At 30.5% G+C, this 18,842-nt stretch overlaps 4 protein-coding genes across 5 annotated transcripts; all 4 read left to right on the top strand.

The window, feature by feature from the left end:
• Positions 1–2,818: 2,818 nt before the first annotated feature.
• Positions 2,819–3,870, top strand: LOC123218526. Its single transcript, XM_044639996.1, has 2 exons — positions 2,819–3,272; positions 3,462–3,870. Exons 1-2 carry the CDS (start codon positions 3,104–3,106, stop codon positions 3,665–3,667), a joined length of 375 nt encoding a protein of 124 aa, XP_044495931.1. The 5' UTR covers positions 2,819–3,103; the 3' UTR covers positions 3,668–3,870.
• Positions 3,871–8,271: 4,401 nt separating this feature from the next.
• LOC123219241 lies at positions 8,272–11,705 on the top strand. Of its 2 annotated transcripts, none has more exons than XM_044641067.1 (6): positions 8,272–8,450; positions 8,550–8,600; positions 9,734–9,974; positions 10,180–10,270; positions 11,258–11,324; positions 11,406–11,705. In XM_044641067.1, exons 2-6 carry the CDS (start codon positions 8,592–8,594, stop codon positions 11,457–11,459), a joined length of 462 nt encoding a protein of 153 aa, XP_044497002.1. In that variant the 5' UTR covers positions 8,272–8,450; positions 8,550–8,591; the 3' UTR covers positions 11,460–11,705. The 2 variants fall into 2 exon arrangements, with proteins under 2 accessions (XP_044497002.1, XP_044497004.1); XM_044641069.1 differs by having other exon boundaries at positions 8,273–8,450; positions 9,739–9,974.
• An 848-nt stretch (positions 11,706–12,553) lies between these two features.
• LOC123219240 (26.5 kDa heat shock protein, mitochondrial) lies at positions 12,554–13,516 on the top strand. Its single transcript, XM_044641066.1, has 2 exons — positions 12,554–12,911; positions 13,013–13,516. Exons 1-2 carry the CDS (start codon positions 12,641–12,643, stop codon positions 13,423–13,425), a joined length of 684 nt encoding a protein of 227 aa, XP_044497001.1. The 5' UTR covers positions 12,554–12,640; the 3' UTR covers positions 13,426–13,516.
• A 3,241-nt stretch (positions 13,517–16,757) lies between these two features.
• LOC123217869 (EPIDERMAL PATTERNING FACTOR-like protein 8) lies at positions 16,758–17,474 on the top strand. The gene is made up of 2 exons (XM_044638947.1): positions 16,758–16,934; positions 17,020–17,474. Exons 1-2 carry the CDS (start codon positions 16,829–16,831, stop codon positions 17,274–17,276), a joined length of 363 nt encoding a protein of 120 aa, XP_044494882.1. The 5' UTR covers positions 16,758–16,828; the 3' UTR covers positions 17,277–17,474.
• Positions 17,475–18,842: the final 1,368 nt, after the last annotated feature.

Below are 18,842 nucleotides of genomic sequence, written 5' to 3'. Positions count from 1 at the left end.
CATTGCCAAGTCAATGCTGACTTTTCGTAATATTATTGGGATCACACTTCATGACAATTTATCAAACTAGGTTAGTTTTGACAACTAACGATGTTGGATTTGATGTCATACACGATGACATGATATACATATATGATTAGGGTGTTTCTTTGTGCATAAACGTATATATTATTTTATTCTATTGATACGTGAATTTACACCAACACGGTTACATAACTATTTAGATATTTATATATGAATTTGATGAGATTGTGGAGAGTGTCTATGTATGTGACAAAATGTTAAACAATTAAAGAATTGGGTAAAGAGAAGTTTTTGAGTGGTTCAATTGTTAGTATGATTTGTTTAAAATATGTTCGTTAGGACAATTACAGAGAATTTTGAGAGAGTATTAGAACTAGAGGAACTTTGAAGGCTTAGAGAATGTTGATTTTGTTTAGAGAATGCACATAAGGAATAATCATACAAGATTGTCAAAAGGATCAAAATAGAAAAAGATCCCACCGCCTAGCCTCTCTCTTGGATTTATACTCAAATAGACGATATTGTTATCATCTAGGGCATATGGTGCTTGGAGTCTTTCCTTAGTTTGCATGTCCATTTGATTAAAGGATATATATATACTGTCAAGTCAATATACCTTGGAGATGGTTAAGTGTAACACAATTTTTTTATATTTGAAATGACGGATATCGTTTGACTGATTTTGTCACTTTGTATTTAATGTATTGTTAAAGTGACGCAACTATCTTGCATTTTATGTGTCACAATCTGTTTGATCTATAAAATGATGATTATATTTATCTGTCTACTTTGACAATCTTAAACAATAGATACTAACTAAATACTTGCGTGTAGCCTAAGATACTATCATGGAGACATGAAGTTTACCTACTCCAATGCATAATTACAAATAAATAATATAATCAATTTTCACATTTCATAATTACAAATAAATAATAAATTCATAATTACAAATTCAAATTTCATTCCTTCCCTCTTCTATTCCCATCTTTGTTCCCATCATATTTTCATTGGCCAAAGGACTATTTCACCCCCAAGTTTTAGTAGCTTCTTAAAGTCACACTCATAGGGTTAAAAAAAACTCGATATTCCACCCATGAATTAACTTTCATTAAAAAAATTAAAGGTAAAATCGTTATTTTATTAATTATATTAAAAAATATAAAGCTTATTATATTGTTTTCCCACAATTTTAAAAACTAATAACTTCATCTTTGCCTAAAGTTTTCTAACTTTCAAAAGTAACATTCCCCCGCCTCCCTCCCTTCCCCCCCCCCCCCCCCCCCCCTCCAAAACCTAGGGATTATTTTTCATACGTTCTCTAGCCACCATCTTTGGCAACCGACGACAACGCTTCAATCTATAACTTGTCGGCCACTAAATCTTCATTCTTCGGTGGAAGAAGAGATGATGAAGACACATTGATTCGTTTGAATCGACGAAATCTTCATCGATTCTTGACAAATTGACGAAGATGAGCATCTTCATCGATTCTTCTGAAATCGATGAAGATGAGCATCTTCATCGATCTCTAGTGGGTCATATGGAAGCTTCAGAGGTGGTCGATGAGATGGTGGATTGAAGCTCTTTCTCTGGTGGTCAGAGAGCCTCTGAAAAATAAACCCTAAGTTTTGTTGGGGGGGAAATGTTACTTTTGAAAGTTAGAAAATTTAGACAGGGGTAAATTTGATAGTTTTTTAAACTATGAGAGAAAAACATAATTAATTTTATATTTTTTTAATATAATTAATGAAATGACGATTTTACTCTTACTTTTTTTAACAGAAGTTAGTCCGTAAGTGAGACTTCAGGTTTTTTAAATCTTATTAATGTGACTTTAAAAATGCACTAAAACTTGGGGGTGAAATAGTCCTTTGACCTATTTTTCATTCCCTTTCTCCTAGCATGATAGACTCCACCCTAAGTTACATGTGATTTAGATAATATTTTATTAATAAATATGAAAAATTATTATAAAAATAAATAATTTTAAAAATTATTATTATATTTAATAAAAATTATAAATATAAAAAATTATTATATTTGATTAAAAATAATAAAAAATATTAAAATATTATTTTACTTATTTAAATGTTTTTAGATTTAATATTTTAAAATATATATTATCTATTATATTAATTAAAATTAAGAATATATTAACTTTATTAAAAATTAAAATAAGTTTAGTATAATTATATATATTTAAATATGATAAATATGATATTGATTCAAGTTTTTTTAAATCTAATTTTTAAAACCACAGCACAAAGTATTAATTTTAACTAGAACTCCAAAAAAAATCTAGATAACACGTGTACAAATTCTATTTGCAAGTCGAGAACGAACTTCAAAGTTCCCTGTTCAAAGGTTGTTATTCGGGGGACCCGTTTAAAAGAAGTGAAAAAATCACGTACTTCGGATTCTAGAAGAGTGCTTTACCACGTGGTGGAGGATCATTTGCAGCTCGCGGGGCTGCCATACCGAATCTCCATCCACGTGGATGAAAGCTGATTGTGATGATAGGGTCTAATCCGGTGTGTCTAATCCTTGTTCAGAATTTTAAAAAGCCAATCTTATTCCTTTATTCACCTATCCACCTATTTCCTTGTTGAATTTTCTAAGGGACAAAAGACTTATCTCACCTGATGTTGAGTGCATTCTGAACTTTTCATTTATAAAGTTTTAAAAATTTAAGTATTTATTGGATTATTAAATTTTACCACTTAATTATACACAATAAATATCATCTTAACAAAACTATGGTTTGACAGGATGAAAGCATTTCCAAAGTTTGACCAATTCCCCATATTGTAGAACTCCCAAATGCTCTATTGGTTTTGAGTCTTTTGACCACCGACTTCGCCCAAAATCGCTTGCCCCTCCCTGCCTTTGCCGTGCGGTTCACTTTCACTCTCACATTCTTTTCATATCCACTCCCATCTATACGCATACATTTAACACTTGTCCTCTTTCTCTATTCTTCCTCAAACCCCCAACTTTTCAGAGCCTTCTCATAAATTCTCGGATAAGCATATTTTTATACTTGGTGTTTAGCTACAGGAAAATTGTGAACTGGCACATGATTATGAACTCCCAAGCAGTAGTTTTAGCCACCGCCATGGTCGTCTCCACCACCTTTCTCTTTCTTGCTTTTGGAAAGCAAAAACCAGCTTTTTCTTCATCTTCGGAGATTCAAGATCATTCTCTTGACTCTTCGGGCCAACCTCTACGCTCTTGCTTGTATTCAGGTAAACAGTCTGTTAGCGTATATGGGTGAGACTGCAAGTCTTTGAACCCCAGCGGCCTTACAACCAGCAACACTTCGGTCCGCTGGGTTCAAAGACTTGCAGTCTCACCCATATACACTAACACGGTCTAATAACAAACTTCATAGCTTTCTCCATGTGTGAAATTAACTGAGGTTTAATTTGCTTCAGAGGAGAAGAAGAGGCAAAGGAAGAAGAAAAGAGTGCATTTTGCGGATAATGTGAAGGAGAAGAGCGGCAATGGAAAAGAGTACAGGAAAGAGCAAAGCAAGAAAATTATTAGCAAAGTTGATCAAAATTGCAGATATGAAATTCCCAGAACGCCTGCAAATAGAGTTGCTTTGTACAACGGAATTCTCAGAGACAGAATTCACTGAACACAATGTTCCTATTGATCCATCACTGTAAATTAATTTTTTTTTTAATTTTCCTCATCTATTTTCACAGTATTCATGTAAAATTTTGTAAAGAAATATTATAGCTTTGCCCAAAAAATGTAAAAATTGGGCAAAATCTGAACATAACTTGTTGAATATTCAATTTGTCTGATCAATTCAGAAGAACCCTAAAAATTTGGACACATTGCTTCCAATTTTTTTCTTTGATGTTATGCAAATTTAATCTCAACCCTTTTAATTTAATTTTAGCAGGATTATTTTTTGAAAATAATTTTATGGTAAACATATTTGTGGGGTTGATGGACATAGGTGAACAAATGGAACCCAGGCCATAAATAGTTAAAAGAATTACATCATGGATGATGTGTAGAATGAGAAGAAAACAAAGAAATAATAAATGGACCATATTAAATCTTTAAATTTATAAGCAAGTTGCTGGCATGATGGCCATGGTTGCACTTTCAATAATGGAGTCACAGTTGTATGGGAAAAGTTATCAATGAAGCTGCCCAACAAATTTGACCAACCAACTACTTCTTCAACATTAGATAATCATATTTCTCTTTTATTTATTTTATATTCCAGAGGTTCTTGTAATTTTAAGAGCAAGTTTGAAACTAAAATTCAATGCCTAATCCTATAATATTTGGGAAACAGCCATCAAGAACCTTTCACCACATAGGTGCTCATAAGGGAACTCAAATTTTAGAGCATGTCACAAAAAATACCCAAGTTTTGTAGTTATGTTTCGTTTTAGTCGAATGTATGAGTGTTTGACTAAAAAGTTGATTAGTTGTATAAACAACATACAATGATTAAACATGTCTTCTATTATACAAAACGAGTTGAAGTATGGGTATAAGTCCTCTAATCCAGAATCATAAGGAAGAGTGACTCTTGATAATTTCAATCATTTCAATGATCACTTCGACATGCTATTTTCATCTTCTAATATCACAATATCATATTCCATCCCCATTATCTGATTTTATATGATCGTATATTTATCTCATATTTCTATAGGATAAACAGAGTTGAATCGGAATTGAGTTAGCTTAGCTTGACTTAGTGTTCAGTTTGATTTGAGCTAGACTTTTAGTTTGATAACTCGACTTAAAATGGGTTCAAATCTTCCTCTAGTGATACTATTCATTTTGTTAGAGATACAATTCATCTATTTGATGACACTATTTATCTCACTAATAATATAATTAATCATTCCATGACCCTTTAATGACATCTTTGGCTAGCCTAATTAAGTTCGAACTAGCCATTATAGATTTAAATTAGTGTATGTTTAGGTTAACTTGTCTCAAATTTAAGCCTAGGGATAATTGAATAGCAACATTCATTGAGATACTTAGATTTAATGTATTAGAATTTAACCGTATCTAATTATACAAAGACAAAGGGATAACAAATTGTATTTTCATACTATCACTCTACCAAAATTTTCACTAACATATATTAATAATATAATAGTGGACATAATTTTTTTATTAGTAAGACAAACCACGTTAAAAACTTTCTTTTCATCATCATTTGCTTATGTGAAATTGCATCTCTAACTTTGCATACTTCTTATTGGTAAAAATTTAACCATTAGAAGGAGGGCCTCTAAAATCTCTCCTTGATTTTCAAGCAAAATATTTTTCTTCTGTCATTCTTTGGTGAAACATTATTTTCATGTCCCCATTATGAAATAAAAACAATATTAAGGAATGTCTTAAACGATAAAGCTGTTATTAAAGTCAATCAGGGTGTTCTTTTCGAAGAACTCCTCACACTCATAGTTGAAACCCAACTTGCCTTCACAATTAAAGTATAATTAATAGCATTTAACACATATGCATGACTAAATGATGCTATTAGAGACCTAACCAATGTCATCATGATAATGATAGGTTACATAATACAACATATAAAGTATTAAATTGGTAAAGAAAGAAGGAATTTAACATTCTTTTTACTATTCTGGGTTTAAAATTGGAATTCATATCGAAGCAAACCCAAATTTCTCTTCCAGTATTTCATTCATTCAATTTAAGTTATTAGATTAAATTTGGATTGGATTATGAAGTTGAAAAGCAAAATAGATTGTTGAATTGGAGTTGATATAAGAAGTTTGAAATTAATTCAAGGACAACTTACCTAATATTATGGACAAAATGTTAAGCTATTGACCCTCAACAATGAAAAAGAGTTCTTTTTGTATATTTAATAGTATCATTAGTTAAATGTATCACCCTAATTTTGTATGTTGGCACTGTAAATATTAATATATGTTTTGAAATAGAATAATATCATATATATGTATTTTTTATATATAATTTATATATACAAATGATATATTATTATATAGTTGAGTATTACGTTATCTTTAATTTAAAATTATCAAATTACATGATAACACATTATCTGTGTATATAAATTATATATAAAAAATAGATACATATAGTTTTATTATTTTATATAATAATAATAATAGTATATGTTATGTATACAAATAAACTGTATAAATTTATTTATACAAACTAAATTGATAGTTTCTGATTGAGTGATTTTGAAATTAAAAAAAATAATAATTACATCATCAAATCATAAGTTATTATCTCAATTTGTACAAATAAATTTACACAAATTTATTATACACGTAATTTTATTTGATTATTATGTATCAAAAGTCGTTTCCCATCATTATGGTTATGCTGCCACTACCAATTATTTAAAGCCTTCTTTCTTTCTTGATTTTTTTTAAATATTAGGTAAAGTTTTGCCTCCTTTTAAATTCAAAGAAAAAAAATCTTCAATTTGTTAAGTTTTTTCCTCTTATATGGCTTGGTGATTTAAAAAATTTCGTATAAAAACTAATAAAATCAATACTAAAATATGGTTTGAAAATTAATATTCGATAAAATTATACATATATATTTTTAATATATAATTTAAATAAATAAATAATATATTATTATAAAATTAGATAATTTTAAATTAAAAATAATATAATATCTAATTATGTAATAATATATTATTTATATATTTAAATTATATATTAAAAAATATATAAATATATCCATGATCATTTATATTTGAACCAGAGAAGAAAAGTTGTAAGATTTGAATGACTAAAGAAAGCAAGATTTAGAGCAAAAGAGATTCTGCATGATTGGGACCGTCCATTTTGGGTAGTCTATCCAAACCATCCCACCAAATCTTCACATACATTATTGACTTTTTTTTTTTTCATAATTATATATATTTATTCAATAAAATTTATATACTTTTTTTATACACAAATATATATATATAATATTATATAATTAAAAAAAATATTAATAATAAAATAATATCTAATCATATAATAATATATATATTTATATTAAAAATAGATATATATATATATATATATATATATATATATATATATATAAAATATTGCTCATATTTATTTATTTTAAATAAAATTTTTATTTATAACTTTCTAATAAAAAATATTATAAATCCAACTTTAAATAAAGGATAAAGTTGGCTAAACGAAAGTAAGATAATCAACGTTAGGTAATCAAATTAAATCAAAAAATAAATATAAATAATTGCATACGAAATCAGTCAATACTTGTTACACATGAGAGAGAGAGAATTGATTTACTAAAATTATTTACTTTCATTATTTCCCTTTTGGGTAAGTTGAATTGGATAATATTTTATTAATGAGCGTGTTATTGTAGATAATATAAAATTAATTGGTTACTATTTTTATGTTTAATATTATAGAATTATTAAAATAATCTTAATTTAATTATTATTTTATCTATATTTATTAATTTTTAGAATGAAAATTGATTTATTTTCAATTAAAGTAATAAGTCAAGTGAATGATATTTTAAAAAATATTGACAATAAAATAATAATTTTAAGAAATATAATATAATTAAGTAATTTTATAATTTAACAATATAAAAACTCCAATTTATTATTAAAATGAAAATAATTTTAGAAGAAATGAAACAAATATCTAAAATAAGACATATTAGTTCAATTAAATAAAATACTAATTTATACAATCACACTTTATAATCTTTTAAAATTATTTAAATATAATAATATTTTAATATTTTTTTATTACTATTAATCAAATTTAAAAATGATAACGGGAAGGAAAGAAGATATCAATCTTCATCTCGTTCCTGTGAAAAAAATCTCTTTATCTCGTCTTCGTCTTTGATCCCTTCTCTATCGAGAAAAATCTTCTTTCTGTATCTTTTAAATGCAATCTAAATATTTTAAAAAATAAAATTAATTAAAATTAAAATCAATGTATTATTTTAAATATAATAAATATTATACATTAATTATTTTAATATATATAATAAAAATATAAATAAATTTATAAAATATAATAATATAAAAAATATATTAATATTTTAAATAAAAATATTAATATAAAAAGAGGAAGAGGGATAAAGGCGGTGATGGGACTAAAACAATGGACTGGGTGGGGGACTGGGTGGGGGAGGGACTTATGAAAATAAGTACATAAACATTGTACTGGGAAATAAATAAATAATAATAATAATAAAAAATAAACGGTGAACACAGACAAAGAGAGACAGACTGAACTTCATGGTAACCCCGTAAGTTTTGAACATTTTAGACCAGAGAACTTTAAGTCTTTGTCTGACCATATGCCCATAATCGCCTAATATCAAGAAGAAGAGATTTCAGGAAAAAAGGGATACAGAGAGAGAGAGATAAAGAAAGGGTAAAAATTTAATCTTTACTTTCAAAGTTGTGAACTTTATATACGTGTTTGGAAGTTCTCTCTGATCTTTATTTACTGGAATTGGATTCTTATTTGCAGATCTATTTGGAGCTTTTGACGTGTGGATTTTTCTTGTACTGTATGCATGGGGTAAGTTTTCTGATTCTATTTGTGGGTTTGGAATTGTAAGAGGATTTTATTGATGGGTGTTGAGTTTTGTGGGATTTTTTGCTGTCTTTTGTGAGAGGGAATCAGCTTGTTTGATTTGTTAGTGGGGTTGAAATGTTTTGGGTGGGTGATTTATTGTTTGGTAGCCTACAAAATTGAGATTTTTTATTTTGAGTTCTGTTGTTGTGTTCGGTTGCTTAAAAGTTATGAAAAGTGAGAGGTCTGGGATTTCATATTTCTAAGATTGAAACAATCAGCTTAGGTTTCATTGTTATCATGTAGAGCTTCTACTTCTCTCTAGGTTTGGAAATTCATATTTCTAATGGACTGTCTGGTCATTGAGAATGGATGTGATAAATTGATTAAGCATCATATTGCGATTGGTAGGTTTCAAAAAGGGCCTTGCTGTAAGTGTATTTTGATTTAGAAAAGTTGAGGAATGTTATTGGCATATATAAAAGTCACTGGATAGGTGTACCATTGTGGGCATTAAACTTGGGTATTACCATTGGGGTGTACTGTTAATGGTCGAATTAGAATGACAAAGGATTTGGTATGTTTTCTTTACCTTACATTTTGAAGTATTTAGTGGAGCATTGTTTTGAATAGATATTCTATATATATCCAACCATCAGATTTTTTTTTTTTTTTTTGCATTTATTTGGCTAACTTAATAGTACAACAGTGCAAGAGTGTTCGAGCATTATGGTAGATGCACAACACTTTTAAGATTACCTGGTGCCTATTACTTTCTTTCTGGGTGTATTGAAGGGACTGTCTGATCATCTCAACCTGCATTAGGATTGATTTAGACATGCCAATTGATGGTTTTTATATGGTTTTGAACTGATTTTTATCCAAGTTTTAGCATAAACGTTGGCTTTGGTGGTTTCTCAGCCTTTAAGTCTAGTAATGCAGATCTGCAAATATCTCTTTTGAGTTATAGATGATAATTTGACATAAAAATAAATTGACAGCCTGGTGCCTCTACAACATTCAAAGGGAAATAATTGAGAATTTGTTTTCTATATGAAGTAATTAGATGAAGGCTTTTCATGTTTGAGCTTTTGGTACTTGGTATTTTGTTGTTTCTGACTTTATCTCATTTGAAACAGAGCAGTGGTTGTCTTGGATGCTATACTAAGCCTGAACTGAATACCCCTGAAAAAAAGACATTGAGGGATTTTAGAGTTAAAGGTCATTCAGCAAGGAAGCCTAGCTTATCAGAAGATTATTGGACCACCAGCATGTGTGATATGGACAATAGCATCTCATCAATTAGCACAAACAACCAGGTCCTTGAAGCTCAAGGCGTTGCTGGCATTGCTGGTGCACCTTCTGAGTTTGTAAATCATGGCAAGTTCTCATTGCACTTACCCAAAAAAAAAGGGGGCTTTGATTGTTTGGATGTGTAGTGACTTGTGTTTGCATGATCATAAATAAATTTGATCAAGTTGTGTACATTGGAACTCTGGCAATGTCTCACCATTTGGAGCCCTTTTTGTTCAGTATACAAGACCAAGCTGCCTTTGCACTTTCTTATGCGACCTTGTGATTTCAGGTCTTCTCCTCTGGAATCAAACTCGGCAACGTTGGGTAGGAAATAAAAGGTCTGAGAACAGAGCTCAGCAAGTGCAGGAACCCAAACTAAAGTGAGATGATTGACTATTCTGAAATATTCGGTTAATCATTGTGTCTACTATAATATCTGCATGTAACATTTTTTGTGCTTACTTGTTTGTTTGCCAATGGTCCTGGCAGTGAAAAAACCAATTTAATCATTTGATTAATTATGATATTAATTATAATACTTATATTAAAACCTGCATAACAGCGTAAACACAGGCGCAAGTATTCAGTATCATTTCGACTTGTCAGGTTGGAGGTTATGAGAAGTATGTGTGGTTTGGTAGGTCATGAAATTAAGACTTAGATATTGACTTGTGTCTGCGGGAATGGGTTCCACTTTCTTTCTTACATTCTTTCCATCTTCTCTGCTTAGCTTATTGGACCTCCGGTTTTGCACTTTTGAAAGAGAGGGAAAAGAAAACTGTTCTGACAAACAAATCTGCAAGTCTTTTCTTCTGTTTCTAAATCAGGGAGAAGGGTGGAGGGTCCTCCATTGTTATTTAGCTTACTGAAAGTAATGTTTTTATTATTTCCCTACTTATATGCCTGTATTTTAGAGAAAGTTCTTTGGTGTTTTTGTAGAATCTTGTCTAAAATTTTCCTCATGCATACCATAGGCAACCTTATTCATTGTTTTATGTTTGTGTCTCAAGTGTTGGGTGTGATTTCTGTCTCTTATAGTGACTTCAATATATTTTCTGGAATACCATTGCACTTTCATGGTTTTTATGTCGGTAAGTCTTATCAAAATTTACCCAGTTCATGCCTGTTCGCCATCATGTCTTGCATTGACCAACAAATCCCTTTTCATTACCAACAACAAAAGATGGTCGGTGTTGTTATGCATTGATTTTTATTAGCATATATGTGACCTTTTTATGTATAATCAAAGCGTCACAAGTAGTCAAGTAGGTGGCACATGTACCTAATACGGAACCATTCATAAATTGTTTTCTGTTACTAGTCAGCACTCATTGTCTCAGCTTGTTTAAAAACTTCTGGTTTTGCAGTTGGAATGCGACATATGATAGTTTACTTGGAAGCAATAAGCTGTTCCCTCAGCCTATTCCTCTTTCTGTAAGAATCTTTGCCCCTTCTAGCTGGTATTTCTGTAAAGCATGCTTTAGCTTATCTCCATCTTTATCGCAATGTTGGCAGGAAATGGTAGATTTTCTTGTCGACGTTTGGGAGCAGGAGGGTATGTACGATTGAGACACAGAAAGTACAAGACATGTTACATTTGAAGGTTGGTCAAAAATTGGAACTAATCTTAGCTGTAACATTTGATTTGCTTTCATAGTGAACAATCAGTGAAGCAAAGCCATGGAACATATATCAATTATCAATTGCAACATTATCAGTCATCTGCCCTCCGTTGGGTTTTTGTTTCAATCCAGACATTTTCTTGTTATGTGTCGGTCGGTGGAACCAATAAAACATTGCCATGTTTTTGAGCAATAATGTTTTCTTCAATTTTTTATTTTTTATTTTTTAACAGGAATCCAACCTAAGTTAGACCGTTCTTTCGAGATCGAATTAATTATACTGAATTAGTAAATTTTAAATCTAATGATTAATTATATAACTATTAGATTAGATAAATATTCTTATATATGATATCTTCTTTTTTTACTATTTAAACTATCTTAAAAAACGTAAGTGTTAAATGTCACTAAGATAGTACAAAAAGAATAAAACTATGAATACTAGAGAGTTATATAAATTGAAGTGATAATTTATAATTGGGTGATGTGATTATTTATTTTTTTATTTTAAAATTATTAAATTAGATATTATTATTTCAGTTTGAATAATTTATTTAATTTATTTGTAAATATAATATTAATTTATATAATTTATTTATATATATAATATTACTCAGTTCCTTTGTGTCAACCAGACAATTTGGTCAAATTATAAAACTGATCCCATGTTCCTACTTCATTTATCAGCCATGTTTGATAAATTCATTTTCCTACTTGTGTTTAAGATTTTTACCAGATATAAGAGTAATTAAGGTAATAAAACCATGCATACTTAATGTTGGAGTGAGTAAAAGAAAACAATTCTAGAACCTCAGGTAAAAATTAGAATGAATTATTGAGAGAAAGTGTTGGACATGGCATCAGATACACTTCCCTCTGGAACACTCTTCTCACTTTTCCAAAGCACAGTCTTTCTAGATATTTAAAGAAAGATGAATGTTTGAGAAAGACCAAGAATCTTCTTCAGATGAAGATATGATGTGACAACACAGCCCATTGCTTCTTAGAGACTTCTTCACCTCTCCAGAAACCCAACATCCCTTTAAAAACTCTCCATCTCCCTTCACTTTTACCAATAAGACAAACCAAAAGAGAGAAAAAAAAATCTGAGCTTGGAAGTTGATAACAATGGCGTTGGCACGTTTGGCTTTGAGGAATTTGCAGCAAAGGGTGTCATCATCTTCTGCTTTTGTGAGTCATAATGATTATGTTGGTGCTGTTGGAAGGCAGAGGTGGAGTAATGAGTTGTTGAAGAGGTTCATGGCAACTTCCGCAAATGGTGAGAAAACTGAAGGGAAAGAAATCCAAGTCACTGAAAAGAATAAGAAGTCCAGGCTGTTTCCAAGGAGAAAAAGCTGGAAGAGTCTCTGGAGGAAAAATGACATTCCTTCTATTTATGGTAATCTATCTTAATTGACGACTTTTATAAAGAAACAAATTCATATCGCCGTTGAAAAGGGCTTTTTCGTTTTTACTAACTCATTTTCGTCATATTCCCAGAATTTTTCCCCTCAGGGCTGGGAAATGCGCTATTGCAGGCGACAGAAAACATCAATAGGCTATTCGAAAACCTGAACATATCGCCTTCGCAGCTGATGGGCAGAGTTAAAGAGCAAGATGAATGCTACAAGCTGCGGTTCGAGGTGCCGGGGCTGGGAAAAGATGAAGTGAATATCACCGTAGACGACGGAGTTTTAAAGATAAAGGGGGAGCACAAGGAAGAGGAAGAAGATGGTTCTGACGACGAATTTTGGTCAGCGAAGAGTTATGGTTACTATAACACAAGCCTTTTGTTGCCTGATGATGCAAAAGTTGATGAGATCAAAGCTGAATTGAAGGATGGTGTGCTAAATATCACCATTCCCAGGACTGAAAAACCTAAGAAGGACGTGAAAGAGGTTGAAATCCATTAATGGAATTTATGTTCTTGTAAATTTTAGTGACTGGTTTTGGATTGTCACCCTGTTTTTATTGAAATAATGGAAGTTTGCTTTTGATTTATCAGTGAATGATTGTAATTTCCTCATATTGACAGGATTTCTCATCGGACGCCTCGCTGAACTTCAGACAACCAGCATTTAACTAGGATAATTTGATATAATTTTTCTATGCGTTGGAAGACAAAAACTGAACTTAATCAATAAAAATTTAAGTAAATAACATGTTCCCACCCAAGGTTTCGCCAACGAACCTTTTTTTTAATCCCTAGTTACACAAATGACATTATTTCACATAAAACCAAATTAAGAGCAAAATAATAATTTAATCTTTTTTTAATTATAAAAAAGAAACAGTTTTTTATAAAATTCAAACTTATCTTCTATAAAGGTTTAAAAAATTATATTTTAAAACTATGACGTGATTTTAATCATAATAGTTAAATAACATATGATATTATGTATTAAAAACTTAATTTTTAGTATTATATATTGAACATTGTATCGTATCATATAATATAACTTTTAAAAAATAGAATAATAAAAAATACATTATCATTTTAAAAAATATCATAAATATCCGTAAAATTTAAGATTTTTTATATATATTTTTATTATATCATTTTTAAAAAAAAATATATATGTCGTATTATATGATACGTCTATTGTATTATATTAATTTAATGCATTTCATGATACGTATTATTTTTCACCTGTATTATATTGTATTATAAAATATATATAATATAATATTTACACTCATAATTTATTATACTATATTCAATTTTTCTGAAGTGTAACTATTATTCTTGAAATTATTAAAAGGTAGATCAATATTTTTTCTAAGTCAGTATCCTTGAAATTGTCCCCTCTATGTTGCAATGGCCAACCACAAGTATCCTCTTAGTGACAATTGAACGTTGTATTGGGTCAAATGTGAAGCAATTTTTAGTAAAGTGGCATAGTTTCCCGTTGGAAGAGGCTTTGTGGGAGGATGCGGAGGAGCTGCAAGCTCTCCATGAAGACATATCTTTCAACCTCGGGGACAAGTTTGCACATGAAGCAGAGGAAAATATCAGAAATGTGCAACAAAATGGAAGTCTTCATCAACGATTCAACAATCTCATGTTTGAATCAAGGACAAGGAGTCTGTTTGTTAGATTAGGAAAATAATACTAGGAAAGTTATATTTATTTTTTAATCAATAAGAATGATTTCTAAGGGAACAATTAGGAACCCTAGGGAGAGTAGAATTCATGTAGTTAGGTTATATACACTCGGCCAAAGGACTTATTTCCCACCCAATCAAATCTGTTAGTTTTAAAATTTTATCTCATTTTTTCTATAAACTTTAAAAACTAATAATTATCTTCCTAAACCAAGTTTTTAAAAATAATATTTCTTCCTTAGAAAGTGTTTAGTTTGAGTAATGTTTTATTATCAAAATAGGGGGTATTACTTTGAAGATAGATTACTGAAAAAATTACTAGGTATAAATGATTACTACTTTGATAAAATTTGATAAAAATAGATGGTATAAGTAATTAATATGCTTGGTTAATAGTAATAAAAGAATACTAGTAAATTATTTTACTTAAATGCCTTTGAATATAAATATTTTTATATTATTTGTTATATTAATTAAAAATAAATTTATTTTTATCTTAAAAAATTAATAAATTATAATAAATTATAATAAAATCAATATTATATTGATAATCTTTTAATACCTAAAGTAAAGGTGATAATCAGATTATAATCTATATTTTCTGTCACGTCAGTATTGATAAAAAAAATTACTGTAATATTTTATTATTGACAAATCAAATAAAGTAATTTAACTAATAAAAGATAGATTACCAAATTAATTTTTAAAACACTTCAACCAAACAACCCCTTAGGGTTTATTTTTCAATTTCTGGCGGCTTTTCCCTCTTGATGCTTTCTCTTCCTTTGATAGTCTCTTTCTCCTCATTTCTCCCTCTTATAGCCCATCCAAAATGGGAAGACGAAGACTTAATAAACCATGGGTGAGCAAAAGGGTTTTTCAATATTAAAGGGTGGGAATGGTCAGCAGCAATCTCTGGTGGGAACAAGTCTTTGGCCTATAAACTCTAGCAAAATTAATATACTAGAAGAAAAGAAATTCAGAAAAAACTTTTCTTTTCTTTTGTCTTCTTCGAGGTAGCTTATTCATAACATATAGATAAAATTACAGTTAACTAACACATGTACAAATTCTCTCAATTGTTTGATGCAATCCCAGCAAAATCATAGGTGCCCTTCATCTTCATTGTCCATGCCTCCTTAGGTTGTACATGTGTTTTTCTGGAAGATAATGAAAAGAGGGCCTAGCCAATTCCTTTACAAAACTATTATAACAGGTCACCAAAGTTGACTCCATCTAGATATTAATGAAGTAATCATCACAGTATTCATGTATAAAGTCTTTTGATCATGTGAAATTAAAGATAAGAATTATATATTAATTACTTATGCATTATAAATGCAGTCTTCAGTATTTTTTTACTTCATTTTTAATACGAACTGTGAAAATTGCTAGTTGAATTTGTCAGAAATCCGAGATTAATCTTCATAGAAATGTTTTCACTGTTAATCGGTATTTAATACAGATGGTAGAGAGCAAAATTTCCTTGAGATTAAAGTAGAAAGATGCAGGGGTAAAGCATTCCCACTTTCACCTGGCCAGTCTTGGAACTGTCAAGAACTGTTTTCAGAATTAAAAAACAACTGAATATCTTCAGCACGTAATAAAAGCCAGGTGACCCCTTTCTGTACACCTGAAGAAATGCCATATTTACATAACATATATATCTATATATGTATATCCATCGATCTTTTTGAGTTTTGCCATGTTTCGTTCCTTTTACCAAGTTAAAAAGAGAGTTTTTGGGATAATAAAAAGCATTATTATCTGCATTCAATGATGTAAAACATTTGGCATATTTATACGGATAATTACATGTTTTAATTATTCAGTGGGTTCAAGAAACAGATTAGTGCTGCTGTTAAGTGCTAATCCTGTGGGTCAATGACATGGTTTTAGAAGGTTGATGAGTTACCAATGTATCTCGAGTCGTTCGCAAAGGCCAACAGGTCCAGTTTCCGAAGGGGACCAAGAGGGTGAAATGAGTTAATATTTTCAACACTCTGACAGTGTTTAATGGATGAGAAAGCCATTGAATCAGAGCCGTGTCTCCTATTCTACAGCAAAACAGTGTTTCGAAAATACTGTACATTTGTAAATATATAAATGCTCTTCCGCGTCTTATCATCCTCCTGTTCGTTCTTCTCTCTTCACATCCCTTTCATCACTGTAAACTCTCAGAAAAGAAAACGAAAAAAACTCAATCAAATTATGCTCATGGATTCTTCAAGAAAAAGCTACACACTTGGCTCCAAAGCAGCACTTATAACTGTAACTTTCATCTTTTTCCTCATCACGTTTCTATCACTCAAACCAGGTAAATAATCAATTAAGGTCAACCCAGTTCATTAAATAATAATCTGAAGCTTAATTAGTCATGTTGTTGGTTTTAATTTCTGCAGTTTCTGGTGAAATTGCTGATGATGAAAACAGTTTTTCAGAGATGAAAAAGAGTTTGGGTTCAATGCCTCCGACTTGTCTTCACAAATGCTATAATTGCAGGCCATGTACAGCGACTCTTGTTATTTCCCATGACGATAAAAAGGTTCGTTCGACATCAGCAGCATCATCAAAACCAGATCACGATCTTGAAGATGATGAAAGTTACTACCTCCAAACATGGAAATGCAGATGCGGAAATAAGATTTTCGAACCTTAGAAAAAATCGATATCATCAAATATTAAATATTATTATCTGCTTCCAATAAATAATGATTAGGTGAATCTCTGATGGAAGATATCTCTTTCTTCTGATTCATCCTAATCATCATCATCATCATATGTAATATTTGTGTTAATAATTATTATGAATTAAATCTGGCGTTTCAGAATTTTTCTGGGTAGTTGCCTTTGTTTATCTCCATTTTTAATGCATGCACACAGTACAATCTACCGCGAAAAGACTTGCCGTTGCTGTCCCTTTCTTCACTGCCCATGACAGGGAAAAAGAAACAGGTCAAATTTTCATAAATGCGACTGCCATGCTTTATGTTTACTTCAATGAATGAAATAACTAATTCGATGAATAAATTCAGATGATATTCTTGAACAATAATAATAACAATACGAACTCATATGGGAGAGGAAGATGAAAAATTAAATAATATGTTAACTTGAATTTCATTTAAGTTATTGCATTTACATCTTCTTCTTCTTCTTCTTCTTCTTCCTGGCTGTATCTTAAATTAAAGTGGCATTGAAAATTGAAAGCTATATTGCCTGGTGAATGTTGATATCTTGAAATAAATGGGGTGTTGAATGAGTCTTGTATTGTGTCCACCATTGAATAAATGCAATGTACATCCTATACGTACCTCTATGTTCAGAGATCCTATAGGACAGATTGACTATAATATTAAGGCCAAAAACTTATCCCCACCTAAGTTTAGTGAAAATGACAAATACCGGTAAGGGTAAAATAGATCATTTATATAACGTGGTGCTAAAGTTATTCATCCTTGCATTAGTTACTTGGGTGTACCTTTACATCTATTAAACAATAGAATTTTCAAGTTTCAGAGAATAAAGACAATGTTTTCAAAGACAGAGTTGTAGAGAATTTAAAAGCCAATGATGATGATGATGATGATGAAGGGGAGGCCGAGGATTATGATAGATGGAGAAAGAAAAAGAAGATAGTGGTTGAGGAAGATGATCCAAATTGGCCATTAGATGGGACAGAGAATTAGGGCTTTTGAGTATTTTGTGCTGTTGTGGGGGAAGATTGTTTTGAGATTAACTAAGAAGGAGAAATTGCTTTGCTCCATACAAACCCACGGGTAATTCTTGTGTTCAGAGAGATACAATAAATAACTTTTTTTTTTTGAATAAATGATTTAGTCTAATAATCAAATATAATGTTGGATACAATAAGTAACACCAACGTATTGAGATGGGCATCAACAAAGCACGAGTAATTATTACTTCTGAAACTCCTCTGCAAAAAGGCCAAAAGGAACTGTAAAGACTGATTGGCCAAATTAATTTCTTCCACTGATTTTTCTCAAATCTCACAGGTTAACTTTAACTCATTCCCACTAATAATATATCAAGCCTCCTCCACACTGGTTTTTTGAATTTGGCGCTTGAGACACAAGATGATTAAAGCGGAAATGATTCCCTCATTGCAAGGATCTTTGACTTCAACCACTAAGAACGGAGTTACGAAGGTGTTGAGGATGAAATCGACAAATAAGAGTAGTGGTGACTCAGTGAGTCAAATGGC

This window comes from Mangifera indica, chromosome 6 (genome assembly GCF_011075055.1).
Source record: "Mangifera indica cultivar Alphonso chromosome 6, CATAS_Mindica_2.1, whole genome shotgun sequence".
NCBI lineage: Eukaryota > Viridiplantae > Streptophyta > Magnoliopsida > Sapindales > Anacardiaceae > Mangifera > Mangifera indica.
This window is presented reverse-complemented; position numbering and strand designations above follow the sequence as displayed.

Bases quoted from the DNA above. Each gene is read 5' to 3' on its own strand.
- LOC123218526 (XM_044639996.1), top strand. From the start codon at position 3,104: ATGATTATGAACTCCCAAGCAGTAGTTTTAGCCACCGCCATGGTCGTC. The intron at 3,273-3,461 runs GTAAACAGTCTG...AATTTGCTTCAG, and splicing joins ACGCTCTTGCTTGTATTCAG to AGGAGAAGAAGAGGCAAAGG.
- LOC123219241 (XM_044641067.1), top strand. The intron at 10,271-11,257 runs GTGAGATGATTG...CTGGTTTTGCAG, and splicing joins GTGCAGGAACCCAAACTAAA to TTGGAATGCGACATATGATA. The intron at 11,325-11,405 runs GTAAGAATCTTT...CAATGTTGGCAG, and splicing joins CTCAGCCTATTCCTCTTTCT to GAAATGGTAGATTTTCTTGT.
- LOC123219240 (XM_044641066.1), top strand. From the start codon at position 12,641: ATGGCGTTGGCACGTTTGGCTTTGAGGAATTTGCAGCAAAGGGTGTCA. The intron at 12,912-13,012 runs GTAATCTATCTT...TCATATTCCCAG, and splicing joins TGACATTCCTTCTATTTATG to AATTTTTCCCCTCAGGGCTG.
- LOC123217869 (XM_044638947.1), top strand. From the start codon at position 16,829: ATGCTCATGGATTCTTCAAGAAAAAGCTACACACTTGGCTCCAAAGCA. The intron at 16,935-17,019 runs GTAAATAATCAA...TAATTTCTGCAG, and splicing joins GTTTCTATCACTCAAACCAG to TTTCTGGTGAAATTGCTGAT.